The 17534-nt window shown below is 48.4% G+C and overlaps 1 protein-coding gene across 3 annotated transcripts in view; it reads right to left on the bottom strand.

Moving 5' to 3' along the window:
- OXNAD1 (oxidoreductase NAD binding domain containing 1) overlaps positions 1 to 17534 on the bottom strand; it is a 52908-nt gene that overhangs the window by 21029 nt on the left and 14345 nt on the right. For all 3 annotated transcript variants that reach the window (XR_009737971.1, XM_061425186.1, XM_061425192.1), the window contains one exon: positions 4191 to 4297. Coding sequence is in view for 2 of the 3 variants with exons in the window: in XM_061425186.1 (XP_061281170.1) it covers positions 4191 to 4297 (107 nt within the window). In the remaining variant the exon portion in view is untranslated. The remainder of the gene's footprint in view (positions 1 to 4190; positions 4298 to 17534) is intronic.

Here is a 17534-nt window from a genome sequence, read left to right as displayed (position 1 = left end):
AGATACAAATTTTAAAAGACTATAGTTAATACTTACTAATACCGTTGCTATATGCTTTCAGAGAAGAGGTGAATGGCATTTCCATAGCGTCTGTGTTTAAAAAAAAAATTAATCTCTGAGCTATTTTTGCTGCTTTATTTCCTGAACGATAGCACCCTCTGCTGCTTGACGTTGATAGAGACCTTTTTCTCCAGTAACTGAAGGGGAATCCCTCTTCTCTAGTAACTCTGGAAACCCTCCACCTTTAGGAAAAAGGACTCCTTCATGAAATGCTACAGAAAAACCTCATCTGAATAGGCCTAAGAAAATATGCACAATACATAGTTAGTAAAATATCTTTCCAAGAAAGAGTAAGTTTTAGACACACACACACACTCACGCACACACCCCTGTTAAAAATGCCGTCTTTTGCAGCGAGTACATGAAGAGCAGAGAGAAAGGGCCTGGTTCTGCAGCGAAGCACGCATGTCCACATCTAGGGTGACACCGGCAGCCCTGTCCCGCCACAGGGCCCAGCACACAGCAGGCACATGGGCCACAGCCGAGCAAACGCGCTTCCCCGAGATCCCCACTCTAAGCTGCCCGACTCAGCAAACACGACAGACAGCCTCTGTCTGCCGACCATGCACAGGCACGGAGGCTGGTGCTGGCAGTAAAAATGCAAGTCTGTCTTGGCTCCCACCCTCACAAACCTCCCTAATGGGAGGAAGATTAACCTGATGGCTCAGCAGGTAAAGAATCTGCCTGAAATAAAGGGGACACAGAAGACCCCTTGGGTCTGACCCAATCCCTGGGTCAGGGAGATCCCCTAGAGGAGGAAACGGCAACCCACTCCAGTATCCTTGCCCGGAGAATGCCATGGACAGGGGAGCCTGGTATGCCACAGTTCAGAGGGTCACAGAGAGTCAGACCTGACTGAGCATTAGCGTGAAAGAATCCACTTGGGAGAGAGAAGGCGGCGTCACTTGAGATGCGTCTGGAAGCTCTCATGCTTAGCGCAGACTCCTGCATAGCTCCAACATGTGATCCTGATTTTATCAGGGAAATACTAAGACAGCTACCGCATTTTATTTTTTAAAAAAATCTGCTTGGGGGTGGATGGGACATGCAGAGGGGAGGGGAGGAAAAAGAAGTTAATTCCACCAGGGATGGAAGAATCAGGAAAGACTTCACAGAGGAGTCCTGAAAGACAGCGCTCATCAGACAGGCCGTGGAGGAGGACACCATCTGCAGGGAGACTCCCAGGAATGCGGCACCGCCTCCACGTGGGCCTGAGTCGGGGCTGCGGCGCTGCCGTGCTTACGTCTGCAGTGCAGCTGCCCCACTGCAGGCAGGGGAGAGTCCTAGCTCTCTAACCTGGCTCCTCTCACCTCATTACCCCGAGCACTTTCAAGCATGAAATCCTGTTATCACGTATGAAGTCAGAGACACAGCCTGCCCCACTCAGAAACGCGTCGCCTGCTCCCTGATGTGTTCTGCACACAGCCCGGGCGTGCAGCGGGCACCAGAGGCATGTGCCTGCCCACTCCTAGCAGGCCGGCTGCTCTTCCCACAGCAGCCTCGGTGCACGGGAGGCTGGCAAGGAGCTCAGACTGTCCCCGGGACCTCAAAGACACTCCTCACAGAGGACCTCACCAGCACAGATGCTCTCTGACGGCCTGAGCAAAGCACTGGCTACAACAGACACCCAAAACAAACGCATAAAGTAAACATCAGGCACTGTGCCAAATGCCTGACATATCCTACAACACCGAAGTGTTACTCTTTCCTCTTCAAGGACATGGAAACCGAAGCCCAGAGCAAAAAGGAAGCTGCCCACCTTGCAGAGCCAGCAGGTGGGAAGGCAGAGCGGCAGGTGGGAAGGCAGAGCGGCAGACTGGGACGCGAGACCCATCCCCTGGGATGGACCCGCCCACAGCACCGACACCCCGGGTACACTGAACCTGGCAGCCCTGGGCACTCATGGGCAGGGGGAGACTGTTGGGGCCACGTCCAGCTCCATCCTTCCCCCCTCAGTCGCGGGAGCTCCAAGCAAGGTCCAGAGCAGGACTCCCCAGGGAGCTGCGTGCTAAGCTGTGAGCTCCTGGTGGGAGAAACCCAGAAGGTTCAGTCCTGCTCGTGCGGGAAATGGGTCTGAAGGAGTTCTCCCTTTCTCTCTGGATGGGATGGTGTGAGATCTGAGAGCTGTCTCCCAGTACAGGAACCCCAGCAGCCAACAGCCCCGGAGGACCATGCCTGGTCTAGGCTGGGAGTGTCCACCCGAGGGTCAGGGCCCAAGGCCGCAGAGCGTGCACTTGCACACTCAGAGGCGGCTCTGCGCCTCCTCTTGGAGCGTGGCAGGCATTGGCGGGGGCCACCAGTCCAGAGTCCAGGGACGAGGGGTCACGGCCCAGCGGGCGCCCTCCCCCTGGCTCCAGCAGCTCTCCCTCCGACCACTCCAACCCCGTGAGCACACGGCAGCCCCCTCCTCTCTCCCCTCAAGTGCCACGTGGGGTGACGGGTGAGCCAACCATTTAAGAGAGCCTGCGAGCAAGCCACCCCAGCGACAGTGCCGACGGGGCAGTGCCCACCACCTTGGTAACCACCAAGTCACACGGCCAAAGGGCTCACAGTGTCCAGAGCCATGTGGAGAGGCGGTGTTAAGGCAGCAGCCTTCTCAAGAAGACGGGCCAGATGCCAGGGACGAGGGACTGACTCGCCTGGCAGGGAAACACGGACCAGCTGGAGCTGACCCCCGCCCCACACCGCCCTCTGTCCGCCATGCACTGAATCAGCGCCCGCCTGGACGGGGCTACCAGAGCCATTCAGTGACACGGCATACGCGGCACCATGCTGAGGAGTCTTCCGCTGAGGCTCACGGGGAGACCCTATTCCTGTGCATATCGCTAGGAAATGATGACGTTTTCCTACCATGCTCGCACGCACACCGCGGGCGCAGCAGGATAACCAAGGCACAGGCTCTGTCATCGGGACACCGGGGTCAGAGTCGGCACCATTCCAAGCGGAAGGCACACAGATAACGGCGTGCACAGGGCACAAACGCCTCCCCAGAAGGGAAACGTGCAAACACAGATCCTTATACTCGAAGTCCGCACTGTTCAACGCAATAACCGCTAAACCAGTTTTGAAGGGTAAAAACGTTGCCAACCCCCCCTCGAAACAGCCCAAATGCACTTAATATGTATCACTGAACATGTGCAAAGATTGCAGTAAATTGCTTCACAAGCGCAAATTATTGCAATCAGCATCTTGTTTTCTGGTTCTAAATTCAAAGCAAACTATTAACACAAGCCTGCTAACTCTTGCTATTATCACACATCCTCCTCCTAACAAAACCACATTTCCAGATGGACTGCCAAAATTAGTCAAGTGGCTCCTAAGAAAGACGACCAAGATTGACATGCCAGAAACTCATTTAGAAATGAAAGCTGGATTTAAATAAAGGAAAGAGACACCCAAACACACCTTTCCTAAGGAAATACGGGTTGTGGTCTTTACTATCCAACTTCCACAGCTGCTCAGTGAGGCCCTTCGCGGGAACACTGGGACAGCTGGGCTGCTCCCGTGTCAGCATACTGACCAGCCCTCGGCCATGAGCGTGATGCGGGCTGGGTCCGATCGGGGGGGAGCGTCCTGCTAACAAATTCAGCAAAAGCTATTTCAACTCAACCCAGACAAGGCGTGAAGGTTGCAGAATTCAGGCGAGAGGGTGGGCACCTCGGTGACAAGACTGGTTGCCATAACCAGTTTCAGACTTCTGCGTTTACTAGCGTTTGACATAAAGGCTGATTTTTTAGAAATGTATCCACCCCCAGCAACACATAAGTGAAGCAAAGGAGACGACTGCAGTGCATTCTATCGGCAGCCAGGCCTGCAGAACAGAATCAACTGTCAGAGCTGTCGGGTCCGGACTACGACTAGCCGCTCTGTCTCCCTCTGGAAAACTCAAGGCAGCAACGTTCATCTACGGCTGAGAGGCTCCCGGGCTCAGAACCAAGGTGGGCCCTGAGGCTAGGAAAGGAATCAGGTTCTCCATGCCAGAAGAGGCTCAGGCTGACGGGAGACACCCTAGAATTCCTCTTCCCGGGGAGAAATAGCAGTCACAGAAGTCCTTCCAAGAAGGAAAAAGCAGCTCTGGTGTCTGACATCACCTGGATCACACATGCTGAGGAAACAGAAGAGCCACTTACCACTGGCCGGCCTTAAAAGAAAAGTCTTTATCGGCGACAAGCAGGCGGAGCCTCTTCACCGATGGGGACTCGCTAGCCACTCCACACACCTTGGCTGCCGAAACGACCTGGAACCAAAAGATGATGCTGGCTGAGGTTAGGGGCACTCAACTCAGAAACAAACTCGCTTTCTAGTAACTGCATTTTTTTTTTTTTTTTTACTCTACAAAGATGTGGTTTTCAAAAACTGCAAAACAAGGTAAAGCATATTTTGCTTCAGAATTCTGCCTACCACCAGATGAACAACTTTCAATTATTTTGGGAGACTTGCTATCATACTCACTGAATTTTATTCTGCGTATAAAAACTGTCTCTTACGGGGACTGTTTAACAAGTGCATGTTTGCCGAGTGTGCAGCGTGCACCAGCACCAGGCTGGGGGCTCTGAAAAGAGCGGTCCCCCCGCCAGCCCCGTGAGGCCCTGCCTGCAGCCTGACTGCTCCAGAGCAAGCACGCTACCGAGCGCCATGGTCAGCCGCAAGCCTGTGTTTGTCCTGAGCCTGCCTAAGTCCAAGTCACGCTGACTTCAGAAATGAAAAGCAAACACTTAGAGACTTTGTGTTGAGCAATTCCGAACAGGAGACTGTGTCTCTGTTGACTCTAACAACAGACAACGAATTGGACGTGCACTCCCTGTGTCTTTGTTTTCTGCATTTATCTTTTCCAGTTCATTTTTATTGTATTTTACAAGATATAAACGGTTCACAACCTTCAAACAGCAATGAAAACAGCCTTTTGCTACAGGTCGCTGGAGAAGCACTGTTTTAAATGACGTGTCTGATCTTCAGAAAACTCTAAAAAGGCCTGAGTCAGGCCCTCTTCAGTCCAGTGTCATCCATGCCCCACATTCCTCAAGCTCCACATGGTTCTACTTCCAACACCTGTTTCTTCCGCCTTTGGGTCTCTCCTCCTCCCAGAGCTGGGACTTCTTCACAACAGGAGAGAGAAGACAGTAAGGCTCCCCGCCTCCTACTGCTTTGGGCTCCACTTCTGGCAGCAAATCCCACCAGAAGCCGGCGTCCAAATACAGACTTTCTGCCTGTGTTACCTGTTCCACTCCACCAGGGGGGGCCCCGGGGCTTGGTCAAGGTCAGGGGGCCTCTCCTCCTAATGAGAGTTTCAGTTCAGTCGCTCTGTCGTGTCCGACTCTTTGCGACCTCATGGACCGCAGCACACCAGGCCTCCCTGTCCATCACCAACTCCTGGAGTTCACCCAAACTCATGTCCATCGAGTCAGTGGCGCCATCCAACCATCTCATCCTGTCGTCCCCTTCTCCCGTCTTCAACCTTTCCCAGCATCAGGGTCTTTTCCAATGAGTCGGTTCTTCACATCAGGTGGCCAAAGTATTGGAGTTTCAGCTTCAACATCAGTCCTTCCAACGAATGTGAGCTCATCCAGCCCCTTTTCTCCAGTAGGACCAAGTCTAGTCAAATGAGCAGTGGGAGACAACTCCTAAAATTCCACAGGAAAGCTCCAGATGCTGGTGGTCTCCCTGACCGCAAAGCACCTCTGAAAACGTGCTGGCTCTCTCGTGCTCCCGTAAAGCCCCGCCACTGAGGACCTTTCTTGGCGTTCTCACCAGCCCTCTCTCCTGTCCCTGAGAGCACGTCGGGTCGGCTCTGCCCTGCGGAGCCTCTGCCTGCACCTGTGACCCCGGCCCCACCCACCTTGCTGAAAGGCTGCCTCACTCAGCTCCCACCAGCCTTCCCCCACATCCAGCCTGCCCCCCAGACCCCCCAACTCATCAGACATGATGCCCGATGCTAGCAGCCCGTCCTCAGCAGCTCAGCCAACAAGAGGAAGCAGCAGAGGATGGCTGTTTGCAGCCAGGGTCCCACAGCCGCAGTGCAGCTGCCGTAGCCTGGCTCCACCACGGGCCAGCCGTGTGAGCCCGGGCGCGTGTGTGAGCCCAGCCTCTCAGCTCGGTGACAGGAACAGCGTTCATGCAAAGCCTGTGTGAGTAACACTGCTGCCCCGAGTAACTGCTCAGTAAGCATTTACTGCAGCTTACTACACTAATGGTGACGAGTCTACCAGTGCGTATCTGCTATTACAAGGCAATCTTACACTCGATCCATGCACCACTGCACAGGTCACATCATCACTGCCACCACCCAGGGCCTCGAAGACTGAGCACCCAACCCCAGGGGGCGGTTCTCATGGGCAGCAAGCACGGTGGCCTTGGAACCACAGTCTCCACGTTATTTTGCTAGAACCAACTTAAAAGCCATACTGTCTTTATTTTGGAAATCCAGCCTTTAACCCCAGAATCTACTGATAATCTTCTATCCAACAAAACCTTCCCTGCCTCCGTGATGTTCTCGGTGCCCATGGTCACCGGGCTGCTGCCTCCTGTGACTTCCCCCAGGGCTAGGGGGCATCTTCTCCGACAACCAAACTCAACGCCCCGCCTCAGTTCTCAGCCTCCCTGATCTCTCTGAATCGGACACTTACGACTTCCTCTGCACATCCCGAGGCCTCCCCCTTGCCTGGGACATGGGACACGGAACTCCCCCCCGTCCCCCCTGCCTCCCTGACCTGGCCCCCCTGCCCCTTCTCTGCTCCTCCCCCCATTCCTCACCAGGAGCCTCACCCCTGCTCGCTCTCCACCTCGGGGTCAAGGCCCTCAAGCGCTCCCAAAGCTACTGTCCCTTCACCCCAAAGCGGCATTCCTTTTCTGCCAACTGCCAGCTCACAGCTACACTCTGTGACGACAGCCAACATCTGAGGGGCATTTAGCTCAGGTGCACTCCAGGTTCTGAGGTAGATGTTTAATGTACATTAATTCATGCAGCTAATACAGCTAACCATATTCCCCACCAAGAGACAGGACTATTACCCTCCATTCTGCAGAAGAGCAAACAGGAAGGTTGGGTGATGTGCTCACGATCACTCGGGCATGGGTGAGCCCAGAGTCACACCCAGGTCTGCCTGGCCCTTGACCACCTGAGAGCTCTGTCCCGAAGGCAAAGGCACTGACACGCACGACTGAACCCACCACGCTCCTTCCTTCCACAACCCTTCTGGAGCCCGAGGCCGAGGTGGAGAAGGCTGTGCCTCACTCAGGGGCCCTGCCAAAGCAGCCACGTCCTGCGCTGGGGCTTCCGTTCTGGGCCCACCGAGGACTTAGCATGTCAAACCCACACTGGGCACAGGCACACACAGCCTGGCTCGTCCCTCATGCCGGAGCCAGCTCCGTGTGCTCCCCTCACGCCTCCTCCCCTGGCTCACCCACCACCACCCTGAGCCAGGAATCCCACTCTTCTCGCTTGAATTTCTGTTGTTTCCGCCTGTCTATCCTACTTAGCACGTTTTATGTAAATAGAAATATTCATGAACATATCTTTTCCACACACAAACCAAAGCCTCCTGCAGGTAGGAGACAGAACCGACATCTAGATCAACTCCCCACCTTAAGCACAGAGCTAAATGCATAGTTAAGAGTCAGTAAATATCTGCAGAATGGATCAAAACTCTAACTCAAAGTGACCTAAAATTGGTTTCTAAAACAAAGGTTAGTAGAAATTCAGGAGCTTTTTATGGTCAAAACAGAAAGGAAAAAAGGAGGTGGGAGACCATTAAAGAAAGCCTGGCCTAGTTCATATTCAAAACACAGAAGAGGGCAGGAAGACGGGGATTTTTTCAGTGGGATAGGACTCTTCGTTTGCCACACGCTCTAAACATCTTATTACAAAGACAAATAGCAACGATCATCAGAGGACTCTCCATTACATTACTACTCTCGATATTTTTTTTAGGTTTACTAAAAAGAAACATTTGTTTTCATTATTTTCTTTCAGTATAATAATTCATGAAAACACAGCAAGAGCTCGATTATTTCACCTGTAACAGTGGGCTTCTGTCAGATTCATTAAAATCTAGGTAAGTGCAAGCTTTAAACACAGCCCAAAGAGTCACCTGGTGGCAGCGAAGTGACATTCACAGTCATGGGGCGGGGTGGGGTGGGGGCGGCGGGGGGGAGGGCACAGAGAACCTGAGCTGAAACACAAGCTTGCTCCGTCAGCAGACGCTAGACCATGTAAAATACCAGCAGCAACCGTCTGCCAAAGTCCAAATAAAGAATTCAGTGAAGAAGGGAAAGAAGTTACACCTCCTATTGGAAAGGTCCACTTTTCATTTGGATAGCCTTCACGAAAACGTTCCCAGATGCTTTTTGCCTACTTGTATTACCAAAGAAGGCAACATTCCTGTGGCGATTAGTCTAAATAATCTGGGCAAAAATGCAAACTGCCTTGCACAATCCCCGATTTTTAAAGACATGTCTCCCTCTTAACGTTTTATTTTCTTAATACAAATACTGTTCACTATATACAGATTCCTGGCGAGGTAGAGTGAAAAACACTAGCAAAATCTTCTTGAAGGCCACATCATTTTTATTCTGAAAACGATTTCATGATATTAAGATCTGTAGTCATGGCTCTGGTTATATGCTACTCTTTCTCTACTTTTAGTGAAAAGGGAAAACATGATGGAGGAACTGTATGTTTTAACATGTGTACTTGTTCTTATACTCAATGAATCAGAAGATTCTGCAACTGAAACCTCAACCAGCCACGTCCTAAGTTAAAACACAAGGCAGGAAATGAAGTTCCCATAAAACAGCCCTTTTGCTGTTCAACAAAATCACAATACATCTGCCCGCTCCCAGTAGCACACGCTTTTCATGCTTTGACGGAGTCAGCACCTACAAGGAAATGCCATCCTACTGACTGAAAGGTTCTGTGGATGGTGTTTTGAGGTTCCTGCTGCTACAGAAGTCTCTGCAGGAAACGGGCCTTTCTCTGGGAAGCCCGGCTGCCTTCCCCCATCCACGCCCATCCATTCTTTTGCTGGCTTAAAAACTGAGACCAAGCTAGGACTGGAGACAACCTGAAACAAAAACACAGCCGGGGCACAGAGCACTTCAGGGCTGAAGGAACACTTAGTCGCTGTCAAGGATAGTGCTTACACACAAGGACACCAAGGCCCAGAGACATGATTTCAGCTGAGGCCGGAGCAACCTGATGAGTAGGAATCTGATGACAAGAGGCGGGTTTTATGAAGTCAATCACTGGCGCGCAAAGAGCGCACCCTCTGCCACCTGCACAACCCCTGCAGTGGCTGAGCCACCAGCACCGCGGCCTGGTGTGAGTGCGCACTCGCCTGCTCCTCCTGAAGACTTGGCCGCCCACCCAGACCGAGTCTGCTCTCTGCCCCTCAAGCCTCCCCTCTCTCAGGCAGCACCCTCTCCTCCCTCGTCTCCATGACAACACATGCTCACAGGAGGAGACCGCCAGCGCCCACACACAGAGCTAACCAGGCACTGCGTGCACAGTAACTGACTCGACGGTCACAACAGCCCTAAGGAGCGAGTATCACTGACATCCCCACTTTGCACGTGAGAAGACTGAGGTCCTAGAGCCGCTGAGCGGCAAAGCTGAGATCTGAATCCAGGCACGTGACTACTGTGCTCTGCTGCTTTTCAAAACACAACACACAAAACAAGCTTCTCCCTTCATCGAGCTGTTACCCATGTCCCTGCTCCCATCCACATAAAAAACTGAAGCGTGGTCTATGGTCCTGGCTCCACTTTCTTATTTCCCACTCGACTCCCCTCCACAGCCTGGCAGGCATTCACACTCGGCAATGCATGGAAGGTGGCCACTCCGGCCGCCCACCACCACCGCAGGACGCCCAGCGCTGGCCACTCAGAATCCACGTGGCTGCCGCGCCCTCCAGGAAGCGCTCTTCTCGCTGGCTTCACCCACACCTGCTCATCACCCTCCCGCCCCATTTCCTCCACTGGCCCGTCCTCTTCCGCTTGACTGCTGGATGTGGGCGCATCCCAGGCGGAGTCCCGCAAGCCCGCCCCCCACCTCTCCATGAGGCTTACACTGTTCATCTCCAGCCGCAAACTCCAATCTCACACATTTAACTGCAGACTTCAGTTTCCATTTCAAACAACATAATCCGACACAGAACGCTTTTATCTCTCAACGTTTCTCTCTTTTTCACCATGGAAAACTTCAAGCACATACAAAACCAGTAAAAACAGCATAATCTCCATGTGGATTCAATGGATGACGTGAGCTGACAAAGCTCATGGCTGATCTCATCTCACCTGTAACTCCATCCACCTTCCACCTCCCACCCCAGGTTATCCCCAAACAGAGCCCTTTATTCCTTCCTCCAAACTTGTTCTTCTGTTTTAACAAGTATGTGCTACCTTCATCATCTTCCCCGATTATCCAAACCCCAAAGCTAGAAGTCTCTGGCTCTCCCGCCCTCTTCTCTGTGTACACCCCCACCCACCTGTGAATCCCATCAACCCCACCCCACTCCCCACCACCCTGCTCTAAGCCACCATCATCTCTTCCAGGACTAAGTCGTGTCTGACTCTGGGACTTCATGGACTGCAGCTGGTCAGGTTCCTCTGTTCATGGAATTCCCAAGCAAGAATACTGGAGGGGGTTGCCATTTCCTTCTCCAGGAGACGTTCCAGACCCAGGGATTGAACCTAGGTCTCCTGCATTGCAGGCAGATTCTTTACCGTCTGAGCCATCAAGGAAGCCCCTCAGTAGCCTCCAACTTGGTGTCAAAGCACAACAAAAGCAAAACAAAACCTTTGCAGGCCAGAAGAGCGTGGCATGATACACAACATTTAAAGTGACGACAGGGAAAACCTATGACCGTGAACACCCAGCAAGGCTCTCCTTTAGATCTGACAGAGAAATCAAAAGCTCTACAGATAAGCAAAAGCTAAAAGAATTCAGCACCACCAGACTGGCTTTACAACAAATACTAAAGGAACTTCTCTAAGCGGAAAAGCAAAGGCCACAACTGAAAACAAGAAAGTGAAGGAACGGGAAGGCTCACTGGTAAAGACAAACGTACAGTAAAGGGAGGGAAAGCCCATACACGAACAGGGCCTCAAAACCAGTCATCACGAGGAGAGGCGAGTACACGTACATGGCATTTGAAATGCATTTGTAATAAGAGACCAGCAACTTAAAACCATCATATACATACACATACAGACTTCTATATCAAACCCCGACAACTGCAACTGAAAAATCTATAAGAAAAAGGAATCCAAACACAACATTAAAGATAGTCATCATATCACAGAAGAACAAAAGAGCAGCAAAGGAAGAAAAAAATATCTACAAAAACAGATAAAAAACAACGAACAAAATGGCAATACAGTAAGTCCCCCACATACGAATCTTCAAGTTGTTAACTTTCAAACATGCAACACGCATTCACATGTCCAATCACGTGAGTTCACATCTCTGTAAAAGTTATCTATAAAAGCTGGATGCCTAGGTTAACTCTGTTGGACTTACAAATTGGACTTATGAACGCACTCCCAGAATGCAACTCATTCACATGTAGAAGACTGACTGTAAGAACATATATAAACGATAATCCTCTTATATATAAATGAATTAAATGCTTCAACCAAAAGACACAGACTGGCTGAATGGATACAAAAACAAGACCCATATATATGCTGTCTACAAGAGACCTGATTCAGATCTAGTGACACACACAGACTGAAAGTGAGGGGATGGAAAGAGAGATTCTGTGCAAATGGAAATCAAAAGAAAGCTGGAGTAGCAATACTCGTATCAGACAAAATGGACTTTAAAATAAAGACTGTTAGAAGAGATAAAGAAGGACACTCTGATCTTTGATCAAAGCGTGTCCACTTTGAAGGACAAAATGATCAAAGAATCAATCCAAGAAAAAGATGTAACAATTGTAAACATGTGTGCCCAGCACAGGAAGCACCTCCATACATAAGGCAAATGTTAACAAAAAGTGAGAATTGACAGTAACGCCATAATAGTTACATCAATGAACAGATCATCCAGACAGAATAAAAGAACACAGCCCTTAAATGCCACATTAGATCAGATGGACATAAGTGGTATTTATAGAGCATTCCATCTGAAAGTAGCAAGATTCCAATGTACATGGAACACTCTCCGGGACAGCTCACATGCGAGGCCACAGAGCAAGCCTCAGTAAAAGTAAGAGAACTGAAATCATATCAAGTAATTTTTCCAACCACAACATTATGAGATTAGAAATCAATTACAAGCAAAAAAACCTGCAAAAAAACATAAGCACGTGGAGACTAAACAATAAGCTACTAAACAACCAATGAGTCACTGAAGATGTCAAAGAGGAGATTAAAAAATACCTAAGAACAAATGCAAATGAAAACACAGCCATCCAAAACCTGTGGGATGCAGCGAAAGCAGTTCTAAGAGATAAGTTTATAGCAATACAAGCTTACCCGAGGAATCAGAAAACTCACAAATAATCTAACCTTACATCTACAGCAACTAGAGAAAGAAGTCAAACAAAACCCAAAGTTAGTAGAAAGAAAGAAGTCATGAAGATTGGTGTAGAAATGAAATAGAGACAAAGAAAAAACAACCATCAATAAAACTAAAAGCTGATTTCCTGAAAAGATAAACAAAATTGATAAACCTTTAGCAAGACTCATCAAGAAAAAAAGGGAGAGGACCTAAATCAATAAAATTAGAAATGTAAAATAAGTTACTACTGACATCACAGAAAAGACAAAGGACCATAAGAGACTACTACAAAAAACTATATGCCAATAAAATGGACAACCTGGAAGAAATGGAAAAATTCTTAGAAAGATATAATTCCCCAAAAGTGAACCAGGAAGAGAGAGAAAATATGAACAAATCAATTACAAGTACTGAAATTGAAACTGTGATTTAAAAAGTCCAAACAAATAAAACTCCAGGACCAGATGGCTTCACAGGCGAATTCTATCAAATACTTAGAGAAGAGTTAACACCAATCCTTCTGAAACTATTCCAAAATAATTGCAAAGGAAGGAATACTTCCAAACTCATTCTATAAGGCCACCATCACCCTGATTTCAAAACTAGACACAAATACCACAAAAAGAAGAAAATTACAGGCCAGCATCCCTGATGAAAATAGATGCAAAAATTCTCAACAAAATACTAGCAAACTGAATCCAACAATACATTAAAAGAATCACACACCACGACCAAGTGGGCTTTATCCCAAGGATGCAAGAATTTTTTAACACATCATTGACAAGAGGCGTAGTAATACGTCTTCTGTTACCCAAATGTTATTGACCACCGTGTTTCAATATTCACTTACATAACAAATCACTGGCTACAAGCATCAATTTCTGCAAAAACCCCCTGATCAATGTTTTAATATCCATTAATCAATCAGTGTGACATACCACATGAACAAACTGGAGAATAAAAACCATAGGACTATTTCAATAAATGCAGAAAAAGCTTTTGGTAAAATTAACCATCCATTTATGATAAAAAGTCTCCAGAAAGTGGGCTTACAGGGAACCCACCTCAACATAATAAAGGTCACATACGACAAACCCACAACTAACATCATACTCAACAGTGAAATGAAAGCATTTCCTCTAAAACTGGTAACAATACTAAGAGGTCCACTCTTGCCACTTTTATCCAACACACTTCTGGAAGGCCCAGTCACTGCAGTCAGAGGGGGAAAGGGAGGGGCGGGGCTGGTCCCTATTGGAAAAGAAGTAAGACTGTTGCTGTTTGCAGATGACATTACACTATACATGCTGCTGCCGCTGCTGCTAAGTCGCTTCAGTCGTGTCTGACTCTGTGCGACCCCATAGACGGCAGCCCACCAGGCTCCCCCGTCCCTGGGATTCTCCAGGCAAGAACACTGGAGTGGGTTGCCATTTCCTTCTCCAATGCATGAAAGTGAAAAGGGAAAGTGAAGTCGCTCAGTCGTGTCCGACTCTTCTCGACCCCATGGACTGCAGCCCACCAGGCTCCTCCATCCATGGGATTTTCCAGGCGAGAGTACTGGAGTGGGGTGCCACTGCCTTCTCATAGAAAACCCTAAAGATGCCACCAGAGAACTTCCAGAGTTCATCAGTGAGTTAAGTCAGGTAGTAGATACAAAATCAGTACAAGAAGTCTGCTGCGTCCCTATACACTAACCATCAAAGGTCAGAGAGAAAGGGAACAGCCACAGTCACGATCACATCAAAAAGAATAAAATACCTAGGAATAAACCTACAGGGGACGACAGAGGATGAGATGGCTGGATGGCGTCACCGACTCGATGGACCTGAGTCTGAGTGAACTCCGGGAGTCGGTGATGGACAGGGAGGCCTGGCGTGCTGCGATTCATGGGTCGCAAAGAGTTGTACACGACTGAGCGACTGAACTGACTGAAACCTACCTGAGGAGACAGAAGACTTGTACTCAGAAAACTATGAGACGCTGATGAAAGAAATCAAAGATAAAAATATACCATGTTCTTGGGTTGGAAAAATCAGTATTGTCAAAATGACTATACTAACCAATGCAATCTACAGATTCAGTGCAATCCCTATCAAATTATCAAAGGCATTTTTCACAGAACCAGAACAAAACAATGTTTTAATTTGTATGGAAACACAAAAGACCCTGAAGAGCCAAAACAATCTTCAGGAAGTAAAGTATAGCTGGAGAAATCAGACTCACGATTTCAGACTATACTACAAAGTTACAGTCATCAAGAGTAGGGTACTGGCATAAAAACAAACACATAAATCAACAGGACAGGATTGAAAGCCCCAAAATAACCCCATGGACCTAGAGTCAATTAATCTATGATGGAGGCAAAAATACACAATGGAGAAAAGATGGTCTCTTCAATAAGTGGTGCTTGAAAAACTGGACAGCTACAGGTAAAAAAATTAAATTAAAATGTTCCCTAAGACCACACACAAAAATAAACTCAAAATGAATCAGAGACTTAAAAGTAAGACTGGACACTGTAACTCCTAGAGGAAAAGATATGCAGGACACTCTTTGACATAAACTATAGCAGCATCTTATTGGATCCATCTCCTAGAGTAATAGAAACAAAAACAAAAATGAACAGATGTGGCCTAATTAAACTTAAAGGCTTTTGCAAAGCAAAGGAAACCATAAACAAAATGTAAAGACAACCTACAGAATGGGAGAAAAAATTTGTAAACAATGCAACCAACAAAGGATTAATCCCCAAAATATACAAACAGACTACACAGCTCAAATCAAAAATCAAACAGCCCAATCAAAAACCAGGCAGGAGATATAAACAGACACTGCTCCAGAGAAGATATACAGATGGCTAACAAACACGTGAAAAGATGCTCAGCGACGCTCATTACTAGAAAAACGCAAATCAAAACTACGAGGGACTTCTCTGGTGGTTCCAATGGTAATCTGCCTTTCAATGCAAGGGACACAGGTTTCATCCCTGGCCATGCAACCCAATATTTACAGCAGTCAAGACACGGCAGCAACCTAAATGTCCATCGACAGGTGAATGGACAAAGATTTGGTACATATATATACAATACATATATGTGTGTGTGTGTGTGTGTATCTAATGGAATATTACTCAGCCATAAAAAAGAATGAAAAATGCCATTTAGAGCAACATGGATAGACCTAGAGATTATCATATGAACTGAAGCCAGAGAGAGAAAAATACAAGTATCATATGGTATCAGTTATATGTGGAATCTAAAAAAAATGATACAAATGAACTTATTTACAAAACAGAAAGAGACTCACAGAAATAGAAAATACTCATGGTTACCAAAGGGAGAGGGGCAGGAATAAGTTAGGAATTAGGGATTAAGATATACATACTATGCTATGCTATGCTAAGTCACTTCAGTCGTGTCCGACTCTGTGTGACCCCATAGACGGCAGCCCACCAGGCTCCCCAGTCCCTGGGATTCTCCAGGCAAGAACACTGGAGTGGGTTGCCATTTCCTTCTCCAATGCATGAAAGTGAAAAGTGAAAGGGAAGTCGCTCAGTCATGTCCGACTCTTAGCGACCCCATGGACTGCAGCCTACCAGGCTCCTCCGTCCATGAGATTTTCCAGGCAAGTGTGCTGGAGTGGGGTGCCATTGCCTTCTCCGATATACATACTACTATATATAAAATAGATAATCAACAAGGACCTACCATATAGCACAGGGAACTATACTCAATATTTTGTAATAACTTATGAGTGACGAATCTGAAAAGACACACACACATATATAAGTGTGTATGTATATAACTGAATCACTGTGCTGTACGTCTGAAACTAACATAATACTGTCAATCAATTATACTTTGATAAAAATAAACTTAATTTTTAAAAAACGAAAGAAAGGGGGGGAGGGAGAAAAAGGATTAGTGCATTAGAATTAATCAGCTGCACAGAATCAGTTTCTTCTGACTACTGAGTATCTGAGATGAGGAACCTTATCTATAGTTTTCAACACTGCAGCCCCAGGACCTAGCCTAGCGTCTGGTATATTTCTTAAAGAAAAAATAAGAATTAGTAAGTTTAAAATTCATTACCAGAATCTCCCAGTAATTGATGAAAAGGTCTTGCTCAGAGGGCCAGCCCTCTATAGAGGCCAAGCAGGGAGTGACTTCTGGGGTGAAAGCTTAGTCTTGCATGAATAATCCTTACTGCATTGCAGTATCTCTACTCTTATCTCCTTGACATCTCTAAGGTTACCCAGACTGCTTACACTGGATCCTTAAGAGGAGAAAACGTGAACCTGAGTTCAGAGCTCAGCTCCCTGCATCAGCAGGACTCTCTAGGCCCCAGGTAAGAGGTATTACGGTCACGGGATAGCCATTCAGGGACTCCTGCAGAGGGAACCCCATGAGTACAGAAAGGATGCTCCTGGTAGGGTGAGGGCCCCGTTCTGGATGCAGGGTCCCAGGGACCAGGAATCAGATGTGGGGCTTCCCTCTGGCCCCAGGCTCTGCCCCCTGTGCTGAAGAGGCAGGGGCCACGCTACCCTTAGGCTGCCTCCCCAGCTGGAGCTGACAGGAAATGACACGTGGGGAGTTCTGAGAAGTGCTCTCGCCAAACGGCAGGGCCAGCAGATGAGGTAAGGAGGACGAGATCCGGCCAGGCCTGAGGAGGCAGTGGTGCCCACGCATCCGAGTTGAGGGCCTGCTCTACGGCAGGGGGCTGCCCTCTGGGGGTGTGGGCGAGGCCCTGGTCACCTCACACCATGGAGGTCACGGCTCCCAACACCCCCAGGCTTTACCCAGCCCTCAGCCCCCAGCTTCTGCTCTCCTTCTGTGCAGAGGAGTGGAGAGGAGAGGAGCTGCCGCTGGAAAAAATCTGCCCCATCTCCCCGCAAGCGATGCCACAACTGGAATTGCCCCACAAATCTCTGACTTCCGGGCATTGAAACTCTTAGCTGTTCAATCACACCAATGGA

Source organism: Bos javanicus, chromosome 1 (assembly GCF_032452875.1).
Source record: "Bos javanicus breed banteng chromosome 1, ARS-OSU_banteng_1.0, whole genome shotgun sequence".
In the NCBI taxonomy this organism is placed as follows: domain Eukaryota; kingdom Metazoa; phylum Chordata; class Mammalia; order Artiodactyla; family Bovidae; genus Bos; species Bos javanicus.
The sequence above is the reverse complement of the archived record's forward strand: the minus strand, read 5'-3'. Positions and strand labels throughout refer to the sequence as shown.